Here is a 26,720-nt window from a genome sequence, read left to right as displayed (position 1 = left end):
GAGTTTTGCCTCTCCTGCCCCACCTGTCAAGCCAGTGGTAAGACAGGTGGGCATCCAAAGGCCCCCCTCATTCCACTTCCAGTGGTGGGGGTTCCCTTTGAAAGAGTGGGTGTGGACATAGTTGGTCCACTAGAACCTCCCACAGCCTCAGGAAATATGTATATCCTGGTAGTAGTGGATCATGCTACCAGGTATCCTGAAGCTATTCCCCTTAGGTCGACTACTGCCCCTGCAGTAGCCAAGGCCCTCATTGGTATCTTTACCAGAGTGGGTTTCCCTAAGGAGGTGGTGTCTGACAGAGGTACCAACTTCATGTCAGCATACCTAAAGCACATGTGGAATGAGTGTGGAGTGACTTATAAATTCACTACACCATACCATCCACAAACTAATGGCTTGGTTGAGAGATTCAACAAGACATTAAAAGGCATGATCATGGGGCTCCCAGAAAAACTCAAAAGGAGATGGGATGTCCTCTTGCCATGTCTGCTTTTCGCTTACAGAGAGGTGCCACAGAAGGGAGTAGGATTCTCACCCTTTGAACTTCTGTTTGGTCATCCTGTAAGGGGACCACTTGCCCTTGTTAAAGAAGGCTGGGAGAGACCTCTCCATGAGCCTAAACAGGACATAGTGGACTATGTACTTGGCCTTCGCTCTAGAATGGCAGAGTACATGGAAAAGGCAACCAAAAACCTTGAGGCCAGCCAACAGCTCCAGAAGTTTTGGTATGACCAAAAGGCTGCACTGGTTGAGTTCCAACCAGGGCAGAAAGTCTGGGTTCTGGAGCCTGTGGCTCCCAGGGCACTCCAGGACAAATGGAGTGGCCCTTACCCAGTGCTAGAAAGGAAGAGTCAGGTCACCTACCTGGTGGACCTGGGCACAAGCAGGAGCCCCAAGAGGGTGATCCATGTGAACCGCCTTAAGCTCTTCCATGACAGGGCTGATGTGAATCTGTTGATGGTAACAGATGAGGATCAGGAGGCAGAGAGTGAACCTCTCCCTGATCTTCTGTCATCAGACCCAAAAGATGGCACAGTAGATGGAGTGATCTACTCAGACACCCTCTCTGGCCAACAGCAAGCTGATTGTAGGAGAGTCCTACAACAGTTTCCTGAACTCTTCTCCTTAACCCCTGGTCAGACACACCTGTGTACCCATGATGTGGACACAGGAGACAGCATGCCTGTCAAGAACAAAATCTTTAGACAATCTGACCATGTTAAAGAAAGCATCAAGGTGGAAGTCCACAAGATGCTGGAATTGGGAGTAATTGAGCGCTCTGACAGCCCCTGGGCTAGCCCAGTGGTCTTAGTCCCCAAACCTCACACCAAAGATGGAAAGAAAGAGATGAGGTTTTGTGTGGACTACAGAGGGCTCAATTCTGTCACCAAGACAGATGCCCATCCAATTCCAAGAGCTGATGAGCTCATTGATAAATTAGGTGCTGCCAAATTTCTAAGTACCTTTGACTTGACAGCAGGGTACTGGCAAATAAAAATGGCACCTGGAGCAAAAGAAAAGACAGCATTCTCCACACCTGATGGGCATTATCAGTTTACTGTTATGCCCTTTGGTTTAAAGAATGCCCCTGCCACCTTCCAAAGGTTGGTGAATCAAGTCCTTGCTAGCTTGGAGTCCTTTAGCACAGCTTATCTTGATGATATTGCTGTCTTTAGCTCCACCTGGCAGGATCACCTGGTCCACCTGAGGAAGGTTTTGAAGGCTCTGCAATCTGCAGGCCTCTCTATCAAGGCATCCAAATGCCAGATAGGGCAGGGAACTGTGGTTTACTTGGGACACCTTGTAGGTGGAGGCCAAGTTCAGCCACTCCAACCCAAGATCCAGACTATTCTGGTCTGGGTAGCTCCAAAAACCCAGACTCAAGTCAGGGCATTCCTTGGCTTGACTGGGTATTACAGGAGGTTTGTGAAGGGATATGGATCAATAGTGACAGCCCTCACTGAACTCACCTCCAAGAAAATGCCCAAGAAAGTGAACTGGACTGTAGAATGCCAACAGGCCTTTGACACCCTGAAACAAGCAATGTGCTCAGCACCAGTTCTAAAAGCTCCAGATTATTCTAAGCAGTTCATTGTGCAGACTGATGCCTCTGAACATGGGATAGGGGCAGTTTTGTCCCAAACAAATGATGATGGCCTTGACCAGCCTGTTGCTTTCATTAGCAGGAGGTTACTCCCCAGGGAGCAGCGTTGGAGTGCCATTGAGAGGGAGGCCTTTGCTGTGGTTTGGTCCCTGAAGAAGCTGAGACCATACCTCTTTGGGACTCACTTCCTAGTTCAAACTGACCACAGACCTCTCAAATGGCTGATGCAAATGAAAGGTGAAAATCCTAAACTGTTGAGGTGGTCCATCTCCCTACAGGGAATGGACTTTATAGTGGAACACAGACCTGGGACTGCCCATGCCAATGCAGATGGCCTTTCCAGGTTCTTCCACTTAGAAAATGAAGACTCTCTTGGGAAAGGTTAGTCTCATCCTCTTTCGTTTGGGGGGGGGTTGTGTAAGGAAATGCCTCCTTGGCATGGTTGCCCCCTGACTTTTTGCCTTTGCTGATGCTATGTTTACAATTGAAAGTGTGCTGAGGCCTGCTAACCAGGCCCCAGCACCAGTGTTCTTTCCCTAACCTGTACTTTTGTATCCACAATTGGCAGACCCTGGCATCCAGATAAGTCCCTTGTAACTGGTACTTCTAGTACCAAGGGCCCTGATGCCAAGGAAGGTCTCTAAGGGCTGCAGCATGTCTTATGCCACCCTGGAGACCTCTCACTCAGCACAGACACACTGCTTACCAGCTTGTGTGTGCTAGTGAGGACAAAACGAGTAAGTCGACATGGCACTCCCCTCAGGGTGCCATGCCAGCCTCTCACTGCCTATGCAGTATAGGTAAGACACCCCTCTAGCAGGCCTTACAGCCCTAAGGCAGGGTGCACTATACCATAGGTGAGGGTACCAGTGCATGAGCATGGTACCCCTACAGTGTCTAAACAAAACCTTAGACATTGTAAGTGCAGGGTAGCCATAAGAGTATATGGTCTGGGAGTTTGTCAAACACGAACTCCACAGCACCATAATGGCTACACTGAAAACTGGGAAGTTTGGTATCAAACTTCTCAGCACAATAAATGCACACTGATGCCAGTGTACATTTTATTGTAAAATACACCCCAGAGGGCACCTTAGAGGTGCCCCCTGAAACTTAACCGACTATCTGTGTAGGCTGACTAGTTTTAGCAGCCTGCCACAAACCGAGACATGTTGCTGGCCCCATGGGGAGAGTGCCTTTGTCACTCTGAGGCCAGTAACAAAGCCTGCACTGGGTGGAGATGCTAACACCTCCCCCAGGCAGGAATTGTCACACCTGGCGGTGAGCCTCAAAGGCTCACCTCCTTTGTGCCAACCCGGCAGGACACTCCAGCTAGTGGAGTTGCCCGCCCCCTCCGGCCAGGCCCCACTTTTGGCGGCAAGGCCGGAGAAGATAATGAGAAAAACAAGGAGGAGTCACTGGCCAGTCAGGACAGCCCCTAGGGTGTCCTGAGCTGAAGTGACTCCAACTTTTAGAAATCCTCCATCTTGCAGATGGAGGATTCCCCCAATAGGGTTAGGATTGTGACCCCCTCCCCTTGGGAGGAGGCACAAAGAGGGTGTACCCACCCTCAGGGCTAGTAGCCATTGGCTACTAACCCCCCAGACCTAAACACGCCCTTAAATTTAGTATTTAAGGGCTACCCTGAACCCTAGAAAATTAGATTCCTGCAACTACAAGAAGAAGGACTGCCCAGCTGAAAACCCCTGCAGCGGAAGACCAGAAGACGACAACTGCCTTGGCTCCAGAAACTCACCGGCCTGTCTCCTGCCTTCCAAAGATCCTGCTCCAGCGACGCCTTCCAAAGGGACCAGCGACCTCGACATCCTCTGAGGACTGCCCCTGCTTCGAAAAGACAAGAAACTCCCGAGGACAGCGGACCTGCTCCAAGAAAAGCTGCAACTTTGTTTCCAGCAGCTTTAAAGAACCCTGCAAGCTCCCCGCAAGAAGCGTGAGACTTGCAACACTGCACCCGGCGACCCCGACTCGGCTGGTGGCGATCCAACACCTCAGGAGGGACCCCAGGACTACTCTGATACTGTGAGTACCAAAAACCTGTCCCCCCTGAGCCCCCACAGCGCCGCCTGCAGAGGGAATCCCGAGGCTTCCCCTGACCGCGACTCTTTGAACCTAAAGTCCCGACGCCTGGGAGAGACCCTGCACCCGCAGCCCCCAGGACCTGAAGGACCGGACTTTCACTGGAGAAGTGACCCCCAGGAGTCCCTCTCCCTTGCCCAAGTGGAGGTTTCCCCGAGGAACCCCCCCCTTGCCTGCCTGCAGCGCTGAAGAGATCCCAAGATCTCTCATAGACTAACATTGCGAACCCGACGCTTGTTTCTACACTGCACCCGGCCGCCCCCGCGCCGCTGAGGGTGAAATTTCTGTGTGGACTTGTGTCCCCCCCGGTGCCCTACAAAACCCCCCTGGTCTGCCCTCCGAAGACGCGGGTACTTACCTGCAAGCAGACCGGAATCGGGGCACCCCCTTCTCTCCATTCTAGCCTATGCGTTTTGGGCACCACTTTGAACTCTGCACCTGACCGGCCCTGAGCTGCTGGTGTGGTGACTTTGGGGTTGCTCTGAACCCCCAACGGTGGGCTACTTTGGACCAAGAACTAAGCCCTGTAAGTGTCTTACTTACCTGGTTAACCTAACAAATACTTACCTCCCCTAGGAACTGTGAAAATTGCACTAAGTGTCCACTTTTAAAACAGCTATTTGTGAATAACTTGAAAAGTATACATGCAATTTTGATGATTTGAAGTTCCTAAAGTACTTACCTGCAATACCTTTCGAATGAGATATTACATGTAGAATTTGAACCTGTGGTTCTTAAAATAAACTAAGAAAAGATATGTTTCTATATAAAAACCTATTGGCTGGATTTGTCTCTGAGTGTGTGTACCTCATTTATTGTCTATGTGTATGTACAACAAATGCTTAACACTACTCCTTGGATAAGCCTACTGCTCGACCACACTACCACAAAATAGAGCATTAGTATTATCTATTTTTACCACTATTTTACCTCTAAGGGGAACCCTTGGACTCTGTGCATGCTATTCCTTACTTTGAAATAGCACATACAGAGCCAACTTCCTACACTAACCAGTTTGGGTTAAACAAAATGGAACTGTAAACATGTGATGGTGGGGTATGATGATGGTGATTAAAACCACCACAGCATGAGTCCTGAGCTGTTCAGTAGTCTTCATCACACTTGTAAAAATGCAGGTTCAAGGTAACATTCTGTGTTGGCACAGAGCAATTCCCTGATTGACTACTGACCTGCAACACTTTCATAAACAGGAAAGAAAAATAACCTACCTTTGTGACACCACCACATAGCTTCAACGGATGAAAATCCACCTCTAGCCAGTTGTACAGCTCTTTTACTTCTGGAAGGACGTGCTGCAGAACATTAAACCTAACCTAAATCGAAATCAACAGATGTTATCAGCAGATTAGCATCTAAAATACCTTAAGAAATACCCTCCCTCACTTTGCATTGGGGAGATAGTGTCTGTTGCATGCACAAGTGTAGATAGTGGAAGAGTACATAGATATTTACACCTTAAGAAGCTATGCCCAAACCACATAAATCGGGGATGGAAAAAAAAGGAGCATCTTTACATTTTGTATTTTTTGCAACACTTTAATAACGAAAAGACAAAAAATTATAATTCGCAGAACGTAAGCAATGTAAGAGTTTAATGTACTCCGTAGATGACCTCCACTCTAACACCATCAAAATTAGGACCCTTCCCATTTTGTTCTTGCTGGTGAAGACTGCAGCCTCTTACCATATCACTCATTAGGCTGATTCGTGTGGGAGGTGCTTGCAGACCCAGTAAGGTAGCTAGGCGCCTCTGCTTCTCCATAATGATACCGTCCATGTCCAGCAGGCGAGCAATGTCTGTGCGCTCAGGGGTTATGGGGATGGACAGGGTGGCCAGGAGCACTCTGGTGGACATCCTAAAATGGAGATTAGAATTATTAGTGTTGCAAGTGCAGATAGAAACACTAGTCTCAATGTTTTATACCCTGGTAGCGTGTAACATTTTACATGGCCGTTATTTTAATTTTCTGCAAATTAAAATATAAATTCTGCCTACGTCGGGAACAACTGAAAATTCATTTTATTGCTTGGTTAACAAACGTCACCTAAAATATGTCATGCAGCAATCGTATTATTGGCAAAAAGTGACCGACAGCAGTGACTACACGCAAAACCATGCTGCTATTTTCCTTTGTTTTTATCTAGCATGTTAGAAAGATCTTTGTTCTCACTGTTATAGAGAGAGACTGACGTGCTCTGCTGACTGGGCGTTTCTGTTAGGAAGCCCAGTCAGCCATGCAGTTAGCATTATGTAAGAGGAATGTTACCGAAATGGTGGCTAGTTTCAGTTTACACTGAAGAGTACAAGTATGCAAGCAATGATAGCTGCCAGTTCTTTAATAAACAAATGCAAATTCAAGCCTAAGCAAAACTGTTCAGCTATTGTTCAAAGCTCGAGATTATTTGTCATCTGACAATGTTTAAGGGACAGACAATATACATGTTAATACATTTTTTAGTATGAAAATTCTCAAACAGCCACACTGCTATTCCGCAACTGCAGCTTTAGGTTAATGTGGCCCCATTTCAAGTTTACAGATAAGTCCAACACGACCCTGAGCCAGCTTTCCCGCCAACTAGCAAGTGCAGACTCTAGTAAAGTCATGACCGTAGGAAATCTAATATGGCAATTTATTTGCACTCAAAATTGTAATAAACTAAACTAAAGATTTTTTACTAAAAGCCTGCAAATGGGTACTCAGACTAAGCTCAGTACATTACTGTCAACAGCCGGGATTTGATTTTTGGATATATTATATACCATTAATTGTCCTAAATACAGAATTAAAATTAACTTATCGCTACAGCTACTAATTTCCAATAAATTATCTAGTAAACCAGAACTTACAGTATTGAAAAAACACTTTACGAACAGGTTAAAGACAACCCTGATTCTATGTTAGAACATAGAAGCGAGGATTAGGCCGGATTTTCTCTTAGCAGTTCAGTTGCGGAAACACTCGTCACTCCTTTGCTTTCACTTTATTCACAGTTCGCAGGCGCGGCACAGACAGCAGACAGCTAGAGGGCTGCACATTGTCTTTTCTCGCGCTTAGCACGCTCTACCCACCCCCGCACAACCAGCATCAATTCTATATCAGGACTGGAGGCAAGGATTATGCAGTCCTTTGTTCACTACAAACAGCAAGTTCAAAGTTCAAACAGAATCAAGAACGAAATAAAACTTCAAACCCCATGATGCCCACAATTAACCATGGCAACCCATAACCAATACAGTGTCCATAACACGGAGTGTATAAGTAACTGACTGGCACAGTCCTTCCTCTTTCTTCACTGCTGCTCGTCAGTTAAGTCATCGCTCCTTGTTTTTCTTACGGGGGTTCGGGGATTTCCCTTTGCTGCGAGCGCTTGCCTTGTTGCCTGTGCTTTCTATTACTGTCTTGTTGCTTGGGAGCGCGAGAGGCATTCCTTGCATACCAGACATTCTTTAACTTGCACGGTAGGCTTTAGCTCGAGCGCGTGGTACGGTGACCCCTTAGCACTAGGGGCGCACGTACGCGTCACCCTGCCATTGATTCAGCGCTTTGCGCACTGTATTTTGTGATCGCGTCAAGGCCTTTCAGGATCCCGCCCTTGGGGATTCCTGATTCTGTGGCGCTGCGGTACGGGCAGGTACTCCCTGCATTTCAAATCTCCCTTAGGGACACTGCGAGGAGGCTGCCCTGTAAATTTAAGGTTGGGTGATCTTTTTGTGCTCTCACCCCTTCCACTGACACCCCTACTGGGGGTAGGTGACATATTTGACTAGTCTGGCCCTGGTCCCTACCCCACCCTTATTTGTGGTGGTGTGTTTTTTACCGGTGTATATTACTGTTACTTTCCTTAGCCTAGGGATGTCTTCTTCCAGTCCTTCCATGGACTCTTTGTGGACCACGCCTATGCTCCCTTTTTGGGGACAGAGGAAGTCTGGCCTCCCTAACGCCACCTTCCTGAAGGCATGGAGAGATTACTTTAGCAGGCGGTGGCAAAAGCCCCAGCACCCCTGCAAGATAGGGTAGATAGACTAATGGACAAGGTGTCCAATTTGTCTGGTGTTTTGAGAGATCTAGACCCAAGGGCTGGTACCTCAAAGACACCTTCCTCTCAGAAGCGTGACGTGGGGCACCTGGAAGGTTTCGCCAGTTTGAAAGAAGCCTTTTGCAAGAGTGCGCGAACGCTTGATGCTGTACCCTGCCGGGACTCTGATATGTTTGATCCGGAGGACATATACCATCCTCGGTCCTCTGAATGGGTCCCTAATCCCAAAGTGGCGGCTTATGTCACTAAGGCCATCCACCACCCTTTGGAGAAAAGTTCAGGCCCGTCTTCGGGCGGACTGTCCCAGGCCTGTGCTTGTGGACAAGGTGGCGGCTACGCCTTTGTTGGACCCTAAATTATGAACTTTCTTCTCCAAGTACATGCGTGATCCCAAGAAAGGGAATCGATCGTTCCTTACGGTCCTTTCACGATAAACTCCTAGATGTTCTGGGGCCCTTGACCAAGATCACTGAGTTGGCTGATTCAGCCAAGGCCTCAGGGGAACCGTTACAGACGGATCTAGTCGCTGGATGGGCTCAAAATGCGGTTTGTCTGTTGGGCAACGCCAATTGTGCTATATCTACAGAGAGGTGCCGCTCTCTCCTGATCAAGATTGGCCCCAAATTAGGGGAACTGGCGACGTCTGAGGCAGGTGAGGTAGCCCAGTGCTATCTCTTTGGGGACCCCTTTGTGAAGGAGCTAGGGAGATTTGTTTCCACCTTCTCTGCTTTGGACAAAGCGCAGTCCTACATGCGCCAGCTTTTTCCTGGAAAGGTGTGTGCTGGGGCCAGACGAGGAAGGGGTCACTCCTCCAGCCGTTCCTTGCAGACAGGCCCCTCCAGAGCTCAAGGATGACGTAACAACGGCTGGAGTGACGGTCATCAAGGGGCCTTCTTTCCCAACAGAGGCTCTGGTCGAGTACGTTCCTCCCGTTTCAACAGAGGAGCACGGGTGAGCATTCCCTTTTTTTCCCCCCCTTAAGAACTAGGAGGCAAAATCGCTCTATTCGTAGAGAATTGGGCACAACTCACTTCCGATCCTTGGGTCTTGGAGACAGTGTTGGGTTTCCACATAGAGTTCTATGGGACCCTAGTTCAACCGGTTCGACCCCCTTCCATTCGGTTCAGTGTTCAGCATTCCCAATTAATAGACGCAAAGGTTCAGCTTCTTCTTGGCGAAGGGGCTGTTGGTCCAGCACCTCTTCATCAGAGGGGTTTCTTGAGCAACATTTTCTTGGTCGAACAGGACAAAGGTTTTTGTCCGGTGATAAACCTCAAGGCGTTCAACGAATGGGTGGTTTATCGTCATTTCAAGATGGAGGGTATCCATCTTCTCAGGGATCTTCTGTGTCGAGGGGACTGGATGATCCGCTTGGACCTCAATAACGCTTATCTTACGGTCCCGATTTACTCTCCTGATCAGCGCTTTCTGCAGTTTCAGTGGCAGAGCCAGATTTACGAGTTCAGGTGTCTTCCCTTCGGCCTTTCTTCAGCACCTTGGTGCTTCACGAAGTTGCTGAAACCGGTGGTCGAGTTTCTGAGGACTCAGGGTGTCAGAATGATTATTTATCTGGACGACATCCTTTTGATGGACCAGTCCCGGTCGCAACTGTTGTGTTACACGAACATGACTATTGCTCTGTTGCAGGATCTGGGTTTTGTGATCATCTCGGAGAAGTCCTTTCTTCGCCCATCTCAGTCCACGACTTTCCTAGGGTTCGTAGTAGACACAATGTCGGCGACGTTGAAGCACCCAGAGCACAAGGTCTCCAAGATCAGGAAGGAGATTTCCAAGGTGCTCCGCAGGGACAGGACCCCCCTACGGCAGATTGCCAGGATTGTGGGTCTTCTGTCGTCCTCTATTCAGGCGATCTTTCCGGGTCCCTTGCATTACAGGGCCCTGCAAAGTTTGAAGGCATCACATCTCCGGAAGGGACATACGTATTCGCCTCTGGTGGAGCTCTCTTCGAAGGCTCGTTCGGAGATGCAGTGGTGGTTGAGCCATATGGATGCATGGAACGGGAAGGCCATCTTTGGCTCTCTCCCCGTTTTAGTGATAGAGTTGGATGCCTGCAGACTGGGTCAGATTTCTGTGGGGGTGTCAGTGGACTTCAGAGGAGTTGAACCTTCACATCAATTGCCTTGACCTCTTAGCGGGCTCGTTCACGATTTGGTCCCTGACTCACGACTACCTCCGGCCACGGCCCCACTTTTGGCGGCAAGGCCGGAGGAGATAATGAGAAAAACAAGGAGGAGTCACTGGCCAGTCAGGACAGCCCCTAAGGCATCCTGAGCTGAGGTGACTGACTTTTAGAAATCCTCCATCTTGCAGATGGAGGATTCCCCCAATAGGGATAGGAATGTGCCCCCCTCCCCTCAGGGAGGAGGCACAAAGAGGGTGTAGCCACCCTCCGGGCTAGTAGCCATTGGCTACTAACCCCCCCCGCCCCCCAGACCTAAACCCAGCCCTGTATTTAGGGGCTCCCCAGAACCTAGGAACTCAGATTCCAGCAACCTAAGAAGAAGAGGACTGCTGAGCTGAAAAACCCTGCAGAGAAGACAGAGACACCAACTGCTTTGGCCCCAGCTCTACCGGCCTGTCTCCCCACTTCTAAAGACACTGCTCCAGCTACGCTTTCCACAGGACCAGCGACCTCTGAATCCTGAGAGGACTGCCCTGCATCTAGAAGGACCAAGAACTCCTGAGGACAGCGGCTCTGTTCACCAAAGACTGCAACTTTGCTACAAAGAAGCAACTTTGAAACAACTTGCGTTTCCCACCGGAAGCGTGAGACTTGGCACTCTGCACCCTACGCCCCCAGCTCGACTTGTGGAGAACAACCACTTCAGGGAGGACTCCCCGGCGACTACGAGACCGTGAGTAGCCAGAGTTGACCCCCCTGAGCCCCCACAGCGACGCCTGCAGAGGGAATCCCGAGGCTCCCCCTGACCGCGACTGCCTGCTTCAAAGACCCGACGTCTAGTAAAGACTCTGCACCCGCAGCCCCCAGGACCTGAAGGATCCGACCTCCAGTGCAGGAGCAACCCCCAGGTGGCCCTCTCCCTTGCCCAGGTGGTGGCTACCCCGAGGAGCCTCCCCCCATAGCCTGCCTGCATCGCTAAAGAGACTCCTTGGTCTCCCACTGCTTTCTATTGAAAACCTGACGCTTGTTTGCACACTGCACCCGGCCGCCCCCGTGCTGCTGAGGGTGTACTTTCTGTGTGGACTTGTGTCCCCCCCCCCGGTGCCCTAGAAAACCCCCCTGGTCTGCCCTCCGAAGACGCGGGTACTTACCTGCTGGCAGACTGGAACCGGGGAACCCCCTTCGCCATGGAAGCCTATGCGTTTTGGGCACCACTTTGACCTCCGCACCTGACCTGCCCTGAGCTGCTGGTGTGGTAACTTTGGGGTTACCCTGAACCCCCAACGGTGGGCTACCTTGGACCCAACTTTGAACCCTGTAGGTTTTACTTACCTGCAAAACTAACCAAAACTTACATCCCCCAGGCACTGTTGAAAATTGCTTTTTGCCATTTTTGCAAAAACTGTACGATAGTGTTGATTCAGTTTCTAAGATACCTGAGTGAAATACCTTTCATTTGAATTATTACTTGTAAATCTTGAACCTGTGGTTCTTAAAATAAACTAAGAAAATATATTTTTCTATATAAAAACCTATTGGCCTGGAATTGTCGGAGTGTGTTTGTTCCTCATTTATTGCCTGTGTGTGTACAACAAATGCTTAACACTACCCTCTGATAAGCCTACTGCTCGACCACACTACCACAAAATAGAGCATTAGAATTCTCTTTTTGCCACTATCTTACCTCTAAGGGGAACCCTTGGACTCTGTGCACACTATTTCTTACTTTGAAACAGTACATACAGAGCCAACTTCCTACACCACTGCAATATCACGCCATGCAGAGTATCAAGATTTCAGAGCTGGTAAAGGGTCTGACTTACAATTGGTTCCTCTTTCGGAGGAGGCCAAGGAGGAGCAGAGATGGTGGATCTTACACATGGAAGCCTTGAATAGCCGTGCTATTTTCGGATCCCAACTGGATCTAGTCATCAAATCAGAGACCAGCGGCTCAGGCTGGGGGGCCCAGAGTCAAGATTACTCTACAGAAGGAAGATGGTCGTCCAAGGGAAAACACCTTCACATCAATTACCTGGAACTCATGGCAGGATCTTTTGCAGTGAAATGCTGGACCAAAAACAAAATCCAATGTTGCGTTCTGTTGAAGAAGGACAACGAAGTGGTAGTACGCTACCATCAACCATCTATAGGGAACGAAATCCGAAAAGCTATCAAGTCTGACATGCGATTTCTAGGCCTACTGCCTAGACAACCAAATATCAGTGATGGCAGAACACCTTCCTAAGAAGTCAAATCAAGTGGCGGATTAGAATTCCCGCCACTGGAAGGACATCAGCCTGTGGCAGTTACATTTGCAGCTGTTTCAGGAGATACAATCCTGCTGGGGTCCTTTCACGATGGACCTGTTCGCCTCGTGTCCAGATAATGATCTAGCCCTATATTGCGTCTGGAAACGGATTCCTTAGCGAAGGCGACAGATGCGTTCCTACAAGACTAGAGAAAGGGCATGCCTTTCCCCCGCAACCATGATCATGAGACTAGACACACAAACTCGAAGGCAGAAGGCGAACTTGGTGTTAGTAAACCCCATTTGGAGATCTCAAGTTTGGTTTCCAGTTCTGATGGAACTTTCTTGGGATTTTCCAATCCATCTACCCCTCTTTCCGGACCTCCTCCTCGATCCACAAGAGAATCGTCACCACCTTGTGATGGAAGGCGGTCTCCATCTTATGGCCTGGAGGATTACAGGGAAAGATGTAAAATCCAGGGCACTTCGCAAGAGGCTGCAACCCTACTCGCAAAGTCATGGGTGTACAGATCGGCCTGGACAAGATGGCTTGATTAGTGTCATCTTCGAAATCTTGATCCAGTGGGGACAGACATTGTCCATATCATGGATTTTTTGGCATCCCTGGTACCTGATGGTGTTAGCCTACAGGTCACCCAATACCTTTCGTTCTGCCATCTCGGCGGGACATGTTCCTGTGGAGGGATGACCCTCCCCTTGTTTGAAAACTCCTAAGGGGCATCGGGTTGTCCTTGCCTCCGGGCCTTAGATAATCTACTCTCTGGAATGTCAACAAGGTACTTAGATTATTCAAATCATCTAATACGTATTTGTCAAGGAAATAGCTGTCTGCAAAGTTATCTATTTTGCTCTGTCTGGTGTCATGTCGTCTGGTTTCCGATGTTCGATCATTGGATTACTGGCAGAGAGTCTTTACCCCCGATTGGGTGACATTTCATATTTCCTGAAGACCAAAATGTAATTACGGAACAGTCTCTTATCCTGTTTCCGGACGAAACCGAAGTTGTGTTGTCCAGGCTCTGAAAACGTATGAATCCATGACGGAAGAGATATGTCCCCATGGGGAACGACAACTATTGATAACTCTCACTAACCCAAATAAGGCAGCGTCTTCTCCTACCATTGCTCAAAGGGTCAGGTGAGTATAACAGGAAGCTGGAATACATGTCTCAATATATGGATCTCACTCGGTAAGGAGGTGTAGGAAGTTGGCTCTGTATGTGCTATTTCAAAGTAAGGAATAGCATGCACAGAGTCCAAGGGTTCCCCTTAGAGGTAAAATAGTGGTAAAAAGAGATAATACTAATGCTCTATTTTGTGGTAGTGTGGTCGAGCAGTAGGCTTATCCAAGGAGTAGTGTTAAGCATTTGTTGTACATACACATAGACAATAAATGAGGTACACACACTCAGAGACAAATCCAGCCAATAGGTTTTGTATAGAAAAATATCTTTTCTTAGTTTATTTTAAGAACCACAGGTTCAAATTTAACATGTAATATCTTGTTTGAAAGGTATTGCAGGTAAGTACATTAGGAACTTTGAATCATTTCAATTGCATTTATACTTTTCAAGTTATTCACAAATAGCTATTTTAAAAGTGGACACTTCGTGCAATTTTCACAGTTCCTGGGGGAGGTAAGTTTTTGTTAGTTTTACCAGGTAAGTAAGACACTTACAGGGTTCAGTTCTTGGTCCAAGGTAGCCCACCGTTGGGGGTTCAGAGCAACCCCAAAGTTACCACACCAGCAGCTCAGGGCCGGTCAGGTGCAGAGTTCAAAGTGGTGCCCAAAACGCATAGGCTCCAATGGAGAGAAGGGGGTGCCCCGGTTCCAGTCTGCCAGCAGGTAAGTACCCGCGTCTTCGGAGGGCAGACCAGGGGGGTTTTGTAGGGCACCGGGGGGGGGGGACACACAAGCCCACACAGAAATTTCACCCTCAGCGGCGCGGGGGCGGCCGGGTGCAGTGTTAGAACAAGCGTCGGGTTCGCAATGGAAGTCAATGAGAGATCAAGGGATCTCTTCAGCGCTGCAGGCAGGCAAGGGGGGGGGGCTTCCTCGGGGAAACCTCCACTTGGGCAAGGGAGAGGGACTCCTGGGGGTCACTTCTGCAGTGAAAGTCCGGTCCTTCAGGTCCTGGGGGCTGCGGGTGCAGGGTCTTTTCCAGGAATCGTGACTTAGGTTTCAGAGAGTCGCAGTCAGGGGAAGCCTCGGGATTCCCTCTGCAGGCGGCGCTGTGGGGGCTCAGGGGGGACAGGTTTTGGTACTCACAGTCGTAGAGTAGTCCGGGGGTCCTCCCTGAGGTGTTGGTTCTCCACCAGCCAAGTCGGGGTCGCCGGGTGCAGTGTTGCAAGTCTCACGCTTCTTGCGGGGAGATTGCAGGGTTCTTTAAAGCTGCTCCTTTGGATAAAGTTGCAGTCTTTTTGGAGCAGGTCCGCTGTCCTCAGGAGTTTCTTGTCGTCGTCGAAGCAGGGCAGTCCTCAGAGGATTCAGAGGTCGCTGGTCCCTTTGGAAGGCGTCGCTGGAGCAGAGTTCTTTGGAAGGCAGGAGACAGGCCAGTGAGTTTCTGGAGCCAAGGCAGTTGTTGTCTTCTGGTCTTCCTCTGCAGGGGTTTTCAGCTAGGCAGTCCTTCTTCTTGTTGTTGCAAGAATCTAATTTCTAGGTTCAGGGAGAGCCCTTAAATACTGAATTTAAGGGCGTGTTTAGGTCTGGGGGGTTAGTAGCCAATGGCTACTAGCCCTGAGGGTGGGTACACCCTCTTTGTGCCTCCTCCCAAGGGGAGGGGGTCACATATCCCTATTGGGGGAATCCTCCTTCTTCAAGATGGAGGATTTCTAAAAGTCAGAGGCACCTCAGCTCAGGACACCTTAGGGGCTGTCCTGACTGGCCAGTGACTCCTCCTTGTTTTTCTCATTATCTCTCCTGGACTTGCCGCCAAAAGTGGGGGCTGGGTCCAGGAGGCGGGCATCTCCACTAGCTGGAGTGCCCTGGGGCATTGTAACACGAAGCTTGAGCCTTTGAAGCTCACTGCTAGGTGTTACAGTTCCTGCAGGGGGGAGGTGTGAAGCACCTCCACCCAGAGCAGGCTTTGTTTCTGTCCTCAGAGAGCACAAAGGCTCTCACTGCATGAGGTCAGACACTCGTCTCTCAGCAGCAGGCTGGCACAGACCAGTCAGTCCTGCACTGAACAATTGGGTAAAATACAGGGGGTATGTAAGGAAATGCCTCCTTGGCATGGTTGCCCCCTGACTTTTTGCCTTTGCTGATGCTATGTTTACAATTGAAAGTGTGCTGAGGCCTGCTAACCAGGCCCCAGCACCAGTGTTCTTTCCCTAACCTGTACTTTTGTATCCACAATTGGCAGACCCTGGCATCCAGATAAGTCCCTTGTAACTGGTACTTCTAGTACCAAGGGCCCTGATGCCAAGGAAGGTCTCTAAGGGCTGCAGCATGTCTTATGCCACCCTGGAGACCTCTCACTCAGCACAGACACACTGCTTGCCAGCTTGTGTGTGCTAGTGAGGACAAAACGAGTAAGTCGACATGGCACTCCCCTCAGGGTGCCATGCCAGCCTCTCACTGCCTATGCAGTATAGGTAAGACACCCCTCTAGCAGGCCTTACAGCCCTAAGGCAGGGTGCACTATACCATAGGTGAGGGTACCAGTGCATGAGCATGGTACCCCTACAGTGTCTAAACAAAACCTTAGACATTATAAGTGCAGGGTAGCCATAAGAGTATATGGTCTGGGAGTCTGTCAAACACGAACTCCACAGCACCATAATGGCTACACTGAAAACTGGGAAGTTTGGTATCAAACTTCTCAGCACAATAAATGCACACTGATGCCAGTGTACATTTTATTGTAAAATACACCACAGAGGGCACCTTAGAGGTGCCCCCTGAAACTTAACCGACTGTCTGTGTAGGCTGACTAGTTCCAGCAGCCTGCCACACCAGAGACCTGTTGCTGGCCCCATGGGGAGAGTGCCTTTGTCACTCTGAGGCCAGTAACAAAGCCTGCACTGGGTGGAGATGCTAACACCTCCCCCAGGCAGGAGCTGTGACACCTGGCGGTGAGCCTCAAAGGCTCACCCCTTTGTCACAGCCCAGCAGGGCACTCCAGCTTAGTGGAGTTGCCCGCCCCCTCCGGCCACGGCCCCACTTTTGGCGGCAAGGCTGGAGGGAACAAAGAAAGCAACAAGGAGGAGTCACTGGCCAGTCAGGACAGCCCCTAAGGTGTCCTGAGCTGAGGTGACTCTGACTTTTAGAAATCCTCCATCTTGCAGATGGAGGATTCCCCCAAAAGGGTTAGGATTGTGACCCCCTCCCCTTGGGAGGAGGCACAAAGAGGGTGTACCCACCCTCAGGGCTAGTAGCCATTGGCTACTAACCCCCCAGACCTAAACACGCCCTTAAATTTAGTATTTAAGGGCTACCCTGAACCCTAGAAAATTAGATTCCTGCAACTACAAGAAGAAGGACTGCCTAGCTGAAAACCCCTGCAGAGGAAGACCAGAAGACGACAACTGCCTTGGCTCCAGAAACTCACCGGCCTGTCTCCTGCCTTCCAAAGATCCTGCTCCAGCGACGCCTTCCAAAGGGACCAGCGACCTCGACATCCTCTGAGGACTGCCCCTGCTTCGAAAAGACAAGAAACTCCCGAGGACAGCGGAACTGCTCCAAGAAAGGCTGCAACTTTGTTTCCAGCAGCTTTGAAAGAACCCTGCAAGCTCCCCGCAAGAAGCGTGAGACTTGCAACACTGCACCCGGCGACCCCGACTCGGCTGGTGGAGATCCGACACCTCAGGAGGGACCCCAGGACTACTCTAAGACTGTGAGTACCAAAACCTGTCCCCCCTGAGCCCCCACAGCGCCGCCTGCAGAGGGAATCCCGAGGCTTCCCCTGATCGCGACTCTTTGAATCCAAAGTCCCGACGCCTGGGAGAGACCCTGCACCCGCAGCCCCCAGGACCTGAAGGACCGGACTTTCACTGGAGAAGTGACCCCCAGGAGTCCCTCTCCCTTGCCCAAGTGGAGGTTTCCCCGAGGAACCCCCCCCTTGCCTGCCTGCAGCGCTGAAGAGATCCCGAGATCTCTCATAGACTAACATTGCGAACCCGACGCCTGTTTCTACACTGCACCCGGCCGCCCCCGCGCCGCTGAGGGTGAAATTTCTGTGTGGGCTTGTGTCCCCCCCGGTGCCCTACAAAACCCCTCTGGTCTGCCCTCCGAAGACGCGGGTACTTACCTGCAAGCAGACCGGAACCGGGGCACCCCCTTCTCTCCATTCTAGCCTATGTGTTTTGGGCACCACTTTGAACTCTGCACCTGACCGGCCCTGAGCTGCTGGTGTGGTGACTTTGGGGTTGCTCCGAACCCCCAACGGTGGGCTACCTTGGACCAAGAACTAAGCCCTGTAAGTGTCTTACTTACCTGGTAAAACTAACCAAAACTTACCTCCCCTAGGAACTGTGAAAATTGCACTGTGTCCACTTTTAAAACAGCTATTTGTGAATAACTTGTAAAGTATACATGCAATTTTTATGCTTTAAAGTTCCTAAAGTACTTACCTGCAATACCTTTCGAATGAGATATTACATGTAGAATTTGAACCTGTGGTTCTTAAAATAAACTAAGAAAAGATATTTTTCTATACAAAAACCTATTGGCTGGATTTGTCTCAGTGTGTGTACCTCATTTATTGCCTATGTGTATGTACAACAAATGCTTAACACTACTCCTTGGATAAGCCTACTGCTCGACCACACTACCACAAAATAGAGCATTAGTATTATCTATTTTTACCATTATTTTACCTCTAAGGGGAACCCTTGGACTCTGTGCATGCTATTCCTTACTTTGAAATAGTGCATACAGAGCCAACTTCCTACAACAGGCCGGTGAGTTTCTGGAGCCAAGGCAGTTGTTGTCTTCTGGTCTTCCTCTGCAGGGGTTTTCAGCTAGGCAGTCCTTCTTCGTGTTGTTGCAGGAATCTAATTTCTAGGTTCAGGGAGAGCCCTTAAATACTGAATTTAAGGGCGTGTTTAGGTCTGGGGGGTTAGTAGCCAATGGCTACTAGCCCTGAGGGTGGGTACACCCTCTTTGTGCCTCCTCCCAAGGGGAGGGGGTCACATATCCCTATTGGGGGAATCCTCCTTCTTCAAGATGGAGGATTTCTAAAAGTCAGAGGCACCTCAGCTCAGGACACCTTAGGGGCTGTCCTGACTGGCCAGTGACTCCTCCTTGTTTTTCTCATTATCTCTCCTGGACTTGCCGCCAAAAGTGGGGGCTGGGTCCAGGAGGCGGGCATCTCCACTAGCTGGAGTGCCCTGGGGCATTGTAACACGAAGCTTGAGCCTTTGAAGCTCACTGCTAGGTGTTACAGTTCCTGCAGGGGGGAGGTGTGAAGCACCTCCACCCAGAGCAGGCTTTGTTTCTGTCCTCAGAGAGCACAAAGGCTCTCACCGCATGAGGTCAGACACTCGTCTCTCAGCAGCAGGCTGGCACAGACCAGTCAGTCCTGCACTGAACAATTGGGTAAAATACAGGGGGTATCTCTAAGATGCCCTCTGTGTGCATTTTTTTAATAAATCCAACACTGGCATCAGTGTGGGTTTATTATTCTGAGAAGTTTGATACTAAACTTCCCAGTATTCAGTGTAGCCATTATGGAGCTGTGGAGTTCGTTTTTGACAGACTCCCAGCCCATATACTCTTATGGCTACCCTGCACTTACAATGTCTAAGGTTTTGCTTAGACACTGTAGGGGCATAGTGCGCATGCACATATGCCCTCACCTGTGGTATAGTGCACCCTGCCTTAGGGCTGTAAGGCCTACTAGAGGGGTGACTTACCTATGCCACAGGCAGTGGGAGGTTGGCATGGCACCCTGAGGGGAGTGCCATGTCGACTTAGTCATTTTCTCCTCATCAGCACACACAAGCTGGCAAGCAGTGTGTCTGTGCTGAGTGAGGGGTCCCTAGGGTGGCATAAGACATGCTGCAGCCCTTAGAGACCTTCACTGGCATCAGGGCCCTTGGTACCAGGGGTACCAGTTACAAGGGACTTACCTAGGTGCCAGGGTTGTGCCAATTGTGGAAACAATGGTACATTTTAGGTGAAAGAACACTGGTGCTGGGGCCTGGTTAGCAGGGTCCCAGCACACTTCTCAGTCAAGTCAGCATCAGTATCAGGCAAAAAGTGGGGGGTAACTGCAACAGGGAGCCATTTCTTTACAGGAGGGCTATGGCATCAAAAGCTTTTTCTATGGGGGCCCGCATGGAGGATTTCCTCAATGTGGCGGTTTGGTCCTCTGACTTTACCTTCAAGAGATTCTACTTTAAGCAGGGATAGAATTTAAAATGTCCTAGTTATCATAATGGAAAGTTTCAATTCTACTAAGGACACTGAGGCGAGAACTAGTCCCTTCCCACAAATGCTTAAATCCCACCCAACCGAGAATCAGTTTCGTAGTCCTGGTTTCGAGCTATGTGTAAGTACTTCTGATAATACTGGCTATTCTGTTTGTTTCGGATATCTGTATATTCATGCATCTCAACGTTGAAAGTGATGAACTATTTAGGACATTTTAGAATGATAGTTTTATATGTAATGAGAATCAAGTGGTCTTATATAATATTGATGTTTATTGACAAGTCAATGCTTAGGAAGGGAAGCCTATTTAGGATATACACCCATGACATACAACCTGACCATTTTTGGGGGTATTCCCCTGCAAAGCCCACACTAAACAAACATTTGCAATGCAACAGTTCGGCCATTTGCTTGAGTTAGAGCTATTGGTATTGTAAATTCATAACTGGACTTTTGCCACATAAGATGGTCAACCCTGCCTCATAATTTCATCTTTTCCTGTCATATAATTCCAGTGGCCCAGTAATTAACTAAAGCACTTTCATTTAACCTTCTGCCTTTTACAACATATACAATCATCATCTAAACCTTTGTCAGAAATAAACTTTTCGCTTAAGAGAGTAATGCTCAAAACACCAAAACAAATATATCATTTGGGACGGATTGAAGGGTGAAAGGAAAGAGGATGCCTGGAGTAAAGATGGATAGGCGTAGTAATGGGGTCATAGGCCCTGGAGTAAAAGGAAAATGGTTGACTGCAATTTCAGTAGGAAACTACAGCAGTAATTAGAGTTGAGGGAGGTCAATAGGTTTCTGGGCCCCGGTGCCACTGCACCAGTACCTCCATTGATAGTTAGGCCTCAGGGGAGAAAACAGATGGGGCAGAAAAAGAGAAGTGAAAGAAATACAACAGACAAAAGGAAGAAAGGGGTCGCAAAAAAATAAAAGAAAGAAGGGGAAATAAAGACTGAGAAAATGAAAACACAACTAAGAAGAAATAAAGCAAACTTGTAAGACCAAAGAAAAAAGGGAAGGAAGCTAGTGATTGACAGATAAAGAGGAGAGAAGTGTGAAAAGAAAAAGAGAAAAATTAACATTAGAGAAAAAAAAAAAAAAAAAAAGACGGTGAGAGAAACAAGCAGCAAAAGAACCAGGGCATGTATGTACTGACATTTCCCACAGACACAGAATGGGAAAACCACTAACACTCTGGGTCCATATATAGGCAGGGAAAAAAAAAAAAAAAAAAAAGAGGGATTTATAGTAAAACGTGAATTGACAGATAAAGAATAAAAACACTAGAGAAAAGAAGGAAGAAAGATCTTGAAAAAGGAAGTGAAATGATGCATACAGAGTCAAAGGAAAGAGCAAATATAAAAAAGACAAAGAATGAAGGGAAGAGAAAAAATAGTAAAAGAATGAACGCCCGATGAAGAAAAAAAGAGGAAAGAAATAACCAAGTTTTTGAGAGTGTGAAAGGGGAGGTAGCAAGAGGAAGAGTGGAGGTTAAGAGCTGGAAAGAGAAAAGTGGGGGAGAAAGAAAACATTGAGAGTAAACAGAGTAAAGGAAAGAACGGAGTGCGATAGGTGAAACAGACCTCCCAAATAAAGATGGTAGCTAAGAATAGATTTAATTCGCTCCCCCACATCCTCAAACAGAAGTCAGAACAGCAGGGGGCACTGAGGAACAGCAGGAGGTACATTCCCAGATTTTTGTGTGTACCTCGTTACAGCAATATTGGGCGCTTCAGATCAGGATTGGGGGTATAGACAGAGCTGTGTCCCAGCCCAGTGCTGTAATAACAAAAAGGCAGCGGGTGAGGATTAAGTAACCGGGCGTCGTGTAATTCCTGGTATCAGAATAATGGGGCGGTGCAGGTTAGGGCTCAGGTGCACTCACAGTTGTATATGGGTTGCAGTACTGGAATAGCAACGGGCACACAAGGTCAGAAGTGGGATGTTAATGGAGCTGTGTGTGGATCCTAGCATTGGCGTGCCAGTATTCCCAAGCGTTAATCTGGAGGAGCCCTGGTAGAGCTGTGAGTGGGGCCCAGTATGAGAGTGGCATGACCTCTGAACCACAAAAGCCGGAAGCCCTATACAGCGTGTGTGAGAGCCTTAGTTCTGAAAAGAAATGTGCACTGAATGTTAGAATTGTTGTATTCTGGAGGAGCTGTGGTGGTTCCCATCAACAAGGGTGTTGGATGTTTGACTTGAGGTGCACTGGCTGAGCTGTGCTTTGCTCTTTTGGGTCCAGTATTGGCTTGGCAGTGAGACTGAATATTAGAATTGAGCTGCTGTAATGGAACTGTATGTGACTGAGGGTCCAAGTATAGGAAGGGACGTCGCCGGTGTAGCACTAAGGTGCACTGATTGAGTTGCACCCGAGATCCCAGTACTGGAGCAGCAGAGTTTACTGACTGCAAGAACAGAGGTGCTCTGGCAGATGTGTGGGGATTGTGTTACTGCCACGGCTAAGGGTTTGGAGTGTGTGAACCCCCCCCCCCCTCCCCCCCGAATCACCTTCAAAACTGCATTCCAGGGCAGGGGGCTTCTTTGAAGTCCACTGCCCTTACCATGCAGATCTTGCTTCACTTAGAGGGATGCTGACACCCCCCCTCCCTAGGGCCCATTTGGCACCTGGACAGGCAGGAAATTTTGTATTCAGGGAGGTGTGCCCACCCCTCAGGTCAGTCCCACCACTAAGGTGAGTTACTGATGTGGACAACACATTTAGAAATCTACCATCTCTGTGTTGGCAGGAGTAGGAACTCTGGGACAGGATTATACCCACTTCCCACAGGTAGTAGTCATATAGGGGGTGTAGTGACCCCAGGGGTAAACAGCCCCTTGACTACTATCCTAAACTCCCCTAAATTCACTATTTAGGGGAGTCCCTTGCACCAAGAAATCAGATTCCTGCTGACCTACGAAGGAGGAGGAAGAGGAGTAGGAGGAAGAGGAGGAAAAGGAGGACACTCCGGAGCCACGAACGCAAAGACAGAAGAAGCACCTGACTTGGCCCTAGCCAGTCTGTCTGCTGTTCCTGCCGATTTGTGCCAAAGTCAGCTCGTCCTGCAAGCAGCTGTGCCTCCAAAAGCCTGGGAGGACTGCCTTTAATAAAGACCAAGGAACTCCAAAGGAGCAGCAGAGCTGCTTCCCTACATCTTGCAGGCACCCCAAGAGGACTCCGGACCACAAAAACCCAAGACCGGAGAGCACCAGTATACTCATGCCACCTAGCCCAAGTCAAAGTGGGACAACGGTGCCAATGTGGTGCCCCAGCCCTCTAGAGACCTAAACCACCTTAGAAGTGCCCCCTGTGGACTCCCAGACTCCACCTGCTGCCTCTGCCCGCAAGACTGTGTGTGTATTTGCAGATGTCTAACACTGTAGAACTCAGAAATTGCAGTGCCCACATTTTAAAAGTGAAAAGAAAAACTATTTAAAAACTTACTTACCCGAACGATTTTTCTCTGCTGCCTAAATATATATAGAAGGTGTAGGAAAGGGCTGTGTGCTGCGATCCTGCTAACCAGGCCCCTAGCACCAGTGTTCTTTCCATAAAACTGTACCATTGTTCCCACAATTGGCACACCCCTGGCACGCAGCTAAGTCCCTTGTAAAAGGGTACCAGTGGTACCAAGGGCTCTGGGACCAGGGAGGGTCCCTAAGGGCTGCAGCGTGTATTGTGCCTCCCCAAGGAGCCCCTCACCAAGCACTTGCACACTGCCATTTCAGCTTAAGTGCTGGTGGGGAGAAAAAGGCAAAGTCGACATGGCATCCCTCTCAGGGTGCCATGCCTACCAACCACTGCCTCTGGCATAGGTAAGTTACCCCTCTAGCAAGCCTTACAGCCCTAAGACAGGGTGCACTATGCCAGAGGTGAGGGCATAGCTGCATAAGCAGTATGCACCTACAGTGCCTAAGACCATCCTTAGCCATTTTAAGTGCAGTGTGACCACGTTAAGTATATGGGCTGGGAGTTTGTTATTACGAACTTCACAGCTCCATGATGGCTTCACTGAAGTTTGGGCAATTTGGTATCAAAAGTCTCAGCACAATAAACCCACAGTGCCAGTGTTAGAAGTACTGTACAATGCACCCAGAGGGCATCTTAGAGATGCCCTATGCATTTTAACCAACCCTTTGGTATAAGGCTGACCAGTCTGCCAACCTGCCACTAAAAAACACATTTCTGACCCTGTAGGGTGGGGGCATTTGTGTCCTCTGGAGTAAGAAACAAAGCCTGCTCTGGGTGGAGGCGCTTCACACCTCCCCCGGCAGGAACTGCAACACTTGGTGGTGTGCCTCAAAAGGCTTGTGCCTCCTGTTACAGTGCCCCAGGGAACTCCAGCTAATGGAGATACCAGCCCCACGGACAAAGCCCCACTTTTGGGGGCAAGTCCAGCAGGAAAATTAGGTAAAACAGGGAAGAGTGAGCATTCCAGCTAGACCATCCCTAAGGCGTCCAGAACTGAAGGGACACCCCTCACCCTGCAGAATCATCCATCTTGGTTTGGAGGACAGGGACCAATACGGTTAGGAATGTGCCCCCCCCACCCCCCTCTCAAAAGGGAGTGGCTACAGGAAGGGTGCAGCCACTCTCAGAGACAGTAGCCATTGGCTACTGCCTCTGACCCCTGTAACGCCCCTAAATTTTGGATTTAAGGGCACCCCTGAACCCAGCTCACCAGATTTCTGGTGACCTCAAGACGAGAAGAAAGGAGGACTGCTAAGCCAACCCCAGTAGAAAAGACTCCAGACACCAACTGACTTGGCTCTACCTGCCTGTCTGCAGCTTCAGAAGCCCTGCTACCAGAAGGCGACGCATCCTGAAGGGCCAGCGACCTCTCCAAACCCCACAGATGACGGCCTGTCCACCAGAGGACCAAGAACTCCTAAGGACAGTGGCCCTGGCGACAAGAAACTCCAAGAAGGACTCCAGAGCCACCCTGGATCTACAAGTTCGGCCCACTCTGAACCAGACACTCACGGACTGTGTCCAGGTGGCCCACCAGTCCAGAGCAGGTCCCTATTCGATTCTGACCTTGTGTCCACCATTGGTTGACCCCTCCTAGCCAACACAATAACGCCTGCAGCCTAAATCCAGAGGACCCTCATGACCGTGAGAGAACAGGACAAAGAATCCAGACACCTAAAGGTACCCCTCCACCCCCTGACCTTGGGAACTCCGATCACCAGTCCAGCAACATTCAGCAGGCTGATCTCCTTGTCCAGCCTGTGTTTTCCGAGAACGGCCCCTAGCCTGCAGCATCACTGTGATTAACTATTGTGTGTATTTGTAGATATCTTGCACTCCTCTGTGTTAAGTCTTAGGCTGCTTGACTACACTACCCCTTGAAAGAGCACCTTGGGATTGCTACAGCAATAGTAAGAGAACCCCTGGACTCTTGCTCTTTATATATCAAAATGATATATTGTGCAGTTTCATACACTACCTGAACTTAAAACTGCAAAAAACATCCATGAATTGGGCATATGATAACTGAAACTAAGAGTGAAAAAATGTTCTATAAACATAAATATTCTAAAAATATTTAGCCAATAAGAGCAGGTTTCTGGAAAACACAACTTTACCACTGCTAAACTATCGCCTGGAATGATAATTAATGTGTGCTTCTTAGATTAATACTAGGGAGAATCTCGTTTTTATTTATCTAAGGCAATCACCTTCAACCGGGTGTGTGAAGTTATGTAAAAATACAAATAAAAAATGGGGTGGGAGGGGACTATAGAAGGATTTAATATCAATATGGGGCGGAGACAATCTTACTGCTTAACAACAGTCTTTTACTGTAGAAAAAGAAACCACGCAAACAAGAGGCACTCTGAAATGAGCAGTCAGTAGCATCTTTTGTCATACACATATTGGCCAGACCCAGATGTCGATGGCCCCTGTAAACCACCCCAACCAAACTCAACACCTCAATTTTGACAAAGGATCGTACTGGGGAAATTGTTAGGACGAGGTCTAGCAACAGAATGTAAGCCATCATGTAGTTTAATATGATTTTATAACTGAACATAACTGTAGTGTTCAAAATGTTAAATATGTTAATTCTGGCAAGCTGTCTTTTGACCTTTACAACACAATCACATCGTGCTAAGCCACCCAGGGTCTCATTCAGCACTCAATATTATTCTGGAACTTGTAATTTTGCTTTTAATAAATTCCAAAAATCCCAGCACACAAAGCGTCGCTGGCTGAAGGGGTTCACATATGACATTGGACTAATTCCCAGATTAGTAGGCTAATGTCAAAAAAAGAGAGGCAGAACTAAATATCAATTGAACTAGATTTCTTGGGCCTCATTTCATGGTTCTGACACAATGTAATTCTCTTGCTTCAAAAATATGTTTTAAATTCACATATGAAATATATTGTTAAGACCCCCAAACACTGAACATTGCTTTAAGGTTGTTCCAATTGAAATGTCCTTCCACTCTGGCATATCACTGGATGTTTAGCATGTTTGCTGTTTTGCACCGCATATATTTGACATTTTGAAAGGCACTAATACTGAACAGTTTAGATTATATTTGTGAGTGTGTGTTCTCAAGCCCCTACTGCATTTCAGCAGAATCCGTGCATTACTTCTCCCGAGTAAGTTTCCTAAAATAATTTTTAAATTTGTTTTTACACCACTTC

The 26,720-nt window shown here is 48.6% G+C and overlaps 1 protein-coding gene across 2 annotated transcripts in view; it reads right to left on the bottom strand.

Moving 5' to 3' along the window:
- EIF3A (eukaryotic translation initiation factor 3 subunit A) overlaps positions 1 to 26,720 on the bottom strand; it is a 541,057-nt gene that overhangs the window by 407,334 nt on the left and 107,003 nt on the right. For both annotated transcript variants that reach the window (XM_069239244.1, XM_069239245.1), the window contains exons 7-8: positions 5,907 to 6,078; positions 5,431 to 5,535 (exon numbers count right to left, since the gene is read on the bottom strand). In XM_069239244.1, the coding sequence (XP_069095345.1) occupies positions 5,431 to 5,535; positions 5,907 to 6,078 (277 nt within the window). The remainder of the gene's footprint in view (positions 1 to 5,430; positions 5,536 to 5,906; positions 6,079 to 26,720) is intronic.

The sequence above is a fragment of the Pleurodeles waltl genome, chromosome 6 (assembly GCF_031143425.1).
Source record: "Pleurodeles waltl isolate 20211129_DDA chromosome 6, aPleWal1.hap1.20221129, whole genome shotgun sequence".
NCBI classification, from domain to species: Eukaryota; Metazoa; Chordata; class Amphibia; order Caudata; family Salamandridae; genus Pleurodeles; species Pleurodeles waltl.
Note: the sequence above shows the minus strand (reverse complement) of the source record. Positions and strands in the feature narration are given on the sequence as shown.